At 41.8% G+C, this 3,889-nt stretch overlaps 1 protein-coding gene across 1 annotated transcript; it reads left to right on the forward strand.

Annotated features, from left to right (window-relative positions):
* The first annotated feature begins 2,078 nt into the window (after window positions 1–2,078).
* Window positions 2,079–3,481, forward strand: LOC308158635 (claudin-4-like). The gene has a single exon (XM_080532315.1). It carries the CDS (start codon window positions 2,133–2,135, stop codon window positions 2,784–2,786), a length of 654 nt encoding a protein of 217 aa, XP_080388441.1. The 5' UTR covers window positions 2,079–2,132; the 3' UTR covers window positions 2,787–3,481.
* Window positions 3,482–3,889: the final 408 nt, after the last annotated feature.

Consider the following 3,889-nt stretch of genomic DNA (forward strand, 5'->3'; position numbering starts at 1 on the left):
GTGTTATGGTAGGATACTTTAAAAATAGCCTAGTTCTGAAGAGACAGTGTGAAGTTTTTCTAAGCTACTATTTCCCACTGAGAAGTTGTAGGAAATGAGATCCCTTTTGTTTGCAGCAATTGGATTGACGTCCACACCCAGTTTGTGAGAGATTGACATTATAAACGCCGGGGACAATAAGAGAAATATGTCGCCCAATATGTGGATGATAACATTCAGTTTAGGTTTGATGGTTAATCCAAACAACATATCTAATCTAAAATCACAAGCATATTTTCAATGAGCAGCATTTAGGCCTAGGCTACATAACTATTTGTTACATGTCAAACTTAAGCATGCAACAGTTTCTCCTAAAGGTGTCAAGTTCCAACTTGTCTCTGATCTCGCGAAAAATCCGTATTTCTCTCTCTCTCTCTGGCTAATATTGTAAAACATCAATAGTAAACCATCGTTTGAGACCTTACCTGTGTGTAAATTACGAAATACAAATAAACAGAAGTATTTTCTAAATCCCAAACCAGGGAAGGGACTCCGGAAACCGCTTCAATGTATTCCGCCCTTATCCCATGATGCTTATTTGTCTGCTGTCGCGGATGGAAGTCTGAGTCACTGGGCCCATTTTGGCTCAACCAAAGGAAATTGAACAACATTACGGACAGGTCGATATAGATCCAAGATGGCAGTCAAAGCGTTACAGTTTCTCCGCAAGGCGGTTATCGTTCTTGAAGAGTGATGTCAGATCTGGGTGTCTAGACACGCTCTGTGAGGGGGGAAGGAGAAACATTGTTGCGGCCACTGTCAAAGAGTTATGATTCCCTCCCTTAAATGTAACTATTGAACAATAGCTGTTTAGTCCAATAGCATGGCAAATTCATGGCAAACATGTAAAGCAATATTCTAGACCTAGACTCAGTGAAAGCTGAGAACATTTACGTTCAATATACTTTCAATATATCTAAATATGTGTACTTTTATGCTAAAATAGCTAGAATCATAGCTGCATATACCTCTAAACTACCGTAGCCTACTTGCCATACTGTACCTATCACTATCATTGTCATGTTTTTATATAATTTTATATCACTATTTGTACTTCTGGTTAGATGCTAAACTGCATTTCTTTGTTTGGTTCTTGTACTCTGCAATGACAATAAAGTTGAATCTAATCTAACCTAATCTAATTTAATCTAGAACTATTTGTTACTACTATTTGTAAGTACTGTTACCTTATTTTAGGATGCATGACGTCCTAAAACAAACTCCGCCAGAGTCAATAAGCACATGCCTCTGAACATTTTAAACTCCTGCTGACATTAGCCGTCGACATAGACTACCACTGTAACTGGGATTACCTTACTTGTATATGGAAATACCAACCCATGGCCCATATTGTAGTCATAGGATAGGGGTTGTATTATTCAATCCAACTTTATGTAAAAATAATAATAATAATAATGGTATAGCCTAAAGAAACGAGAACATTTGGGCATAAACAACCGATTGATGTGTACTATTTACATTTCCAACAAAAAAGTATATATCTTGCGCGCAAAACTGGAGGCGACGCTATATATGTTATGGTATGCTCTATGCATAATGAATGCACTACTTTTACCAACATTCTTGTTTTTTGTCAATAAGAAAAATCATAGCGAATTGTATCCTATATTCTGACTCCATAACAAGTCCTCTCTCTAATGGCGTTTGTCCCCAGCCCTATTCATGATAAATAACTGTTCACACATACGCGCTCTGGACCGCTTTGTATTCTCATCCAACTTTTCGGCCGTCTCATTGGTGCCTTGAGGATGCGGTGACATCTGATTGGGCGAAAGTTATTCCTCTAGCTTTTAACAGTTGGACCCCTCCCCAAAGCAGATATTCGTGGTCCAGCGGCACTATGCTTCCAGTTGTTTTTAACAGCCAACCGGTAAACTAAATCGACAGCCCGCTGCAGTCCGTTTTAAATGCAGCGAGTGATGTGCGGATAACAAATAGAAGTTCTTCACCACTATAGCTCTTTCTCTCTCTCAGACATTGAATAAAGGCCAGCATCCAGAGTAATATAATACGAAACTTTTGACCAGGAGGGATTTTTTTTAAACACTAAACTTCGGTAAGAAGGAGAGAAGATGGTGTCGGCTGGACTAGAGATCCTGGGACTGGGGCTGTGCGTCATCGGCTCGTTCCTGGTGATGGTGGCGTGCGGGTTGCCCATGTGGAAGGTGACAGCTTTCATCGAGGCCAACATCGTCGTGGCTCAGACCATCTGGGACGGCCTCTGGATGTCGTGCGTGGTGCAGAGCACGGGCCAGATGCAGTGCAAGATGCACGACTCCGTCCTCGCGCTCAGCCACGACCTGCAGGCGGCGCGAGCCCTCACCATCATCTCCGCGGTCATGGGCGTACTGGGGCTCATGGTGGTGATCGCCGGGGCGCAGTGCACTAACTGCATACGCGAGGAGAACGTCAAAGCCCGAGTGGTGAACGCCGGAGGTGTCATCTTCATCATCAGTGGCCTATTTGTGTTGGTGCCTCTCTGCTGGCTGGCCAACAGCATCATCTCGGACTTCTACAATCCGCAGGTGCCGCCGTCCAAGAAGAGGGAGATCGGGGCCGCGCTCTACATCGGCTGGGCGGCCACGGCACTGCTGCTGATCGGGGGTGCGCTCCTCTGCTGCTCATGTCCCTCCAGCGGGAACTCTGGCTACTCGGTCAAATACGCCCCAACCAAACGGGCCACACCGAACGGGGTCGGGGACTACGACAAAAGGAATTATGTGTAGCTATTATTATCCCTCTTTATGGGTAAGCTATAGCTGTGCGTAATTGTGGACTTTTTTTGCACCTGCTGTTTTATAACTCTGAACTTTGAAATCAATGAAAGCATCATTGCCTAAGTTGCTACACTGGCCTTATAAACGATATTGAAGAACGCACTCACTCATCCTTTTTGCAACATCAGAAAAAAAGATCACTTTTTGGAGACTTTGCGCTGATCTGTCTGAGGATATGTGATAGCCAATGACAAAAAGGACCGTCTATGTTTTAGGTACCTGTATTTTTAAAGTCCTATACTGTATTTTCTATAACGCTCGAAATTCTTTGCATTTTGAAATGTTTACCATTGTAAAAACTATATCCATTTCCATTGTCTTTTTTGCTCCAAGGTGCAAATTCAGCATCTACTAACTTTCAATAACTGTGATTGCACTCGTTAACAACACCACATGATAGGCCATTTCGGCCAATGGATTGGCGCTGGGACTATGGGGCTCAAATTGTCGACTACCCCATACAGACATGTAGCCTATGTTAAGCCAAAATAAAACTCAGGCATGCCTCATCAATGGGAATGTTTTTTGCATAAGGCCATGCAGACAAGATGCTGATAGGCCTATACAATATATTGGATGTCTAAAGTGTTAAAGCTTTAAACATCTATTTTGGAGATTATTGTTTTCAGATGCAATTTTGTTTTTCACACAGTCCACTTTTTGTGCCATTGAGGCCTGCATTTTTGTTTTTGGATGTAAACACTGTGCGATAAGTGTTTTTTCATGGATTTGTAGGAATAAACTGCTGTTTTACTTATTTGTTTTGTGGATGTTTGATGGTTACTCATGTATTTGATGCAATAATCTTTCTTTCCGTCAACGTGTTACCCTGAGATTAAACTGAGCATTGTCTCAAACTTAATTGATCAAAGTGTTTTATTGAAACAACTTAGCCTAATCAAATCTGAATCAATATTCCACGCCAAAATGTCATAAAAACACTCAAATATAGTTCGTACGTTTGTGATATTATTTAGGAGTGCGTTCTCAACATCTATCCAGAAGCCCCCGCAGTGAGAAAAAAGTATTTTTTGGTGAGCTATAGAAATCCA

The sequence above is a fragment of the Nansenia antarctica genome (genome assembly GCF_963989245.1).
Source record: "Nansenia antarctica genome assembly, chromosome: 5".
In the NCBI taxonomy this organism is placed as follows: Eukaryota; Metazoa; Chordata; class Actinopteri; order Argentiniformes; family Microstomatidae; genus Nansenia; species Nansenia antarctica.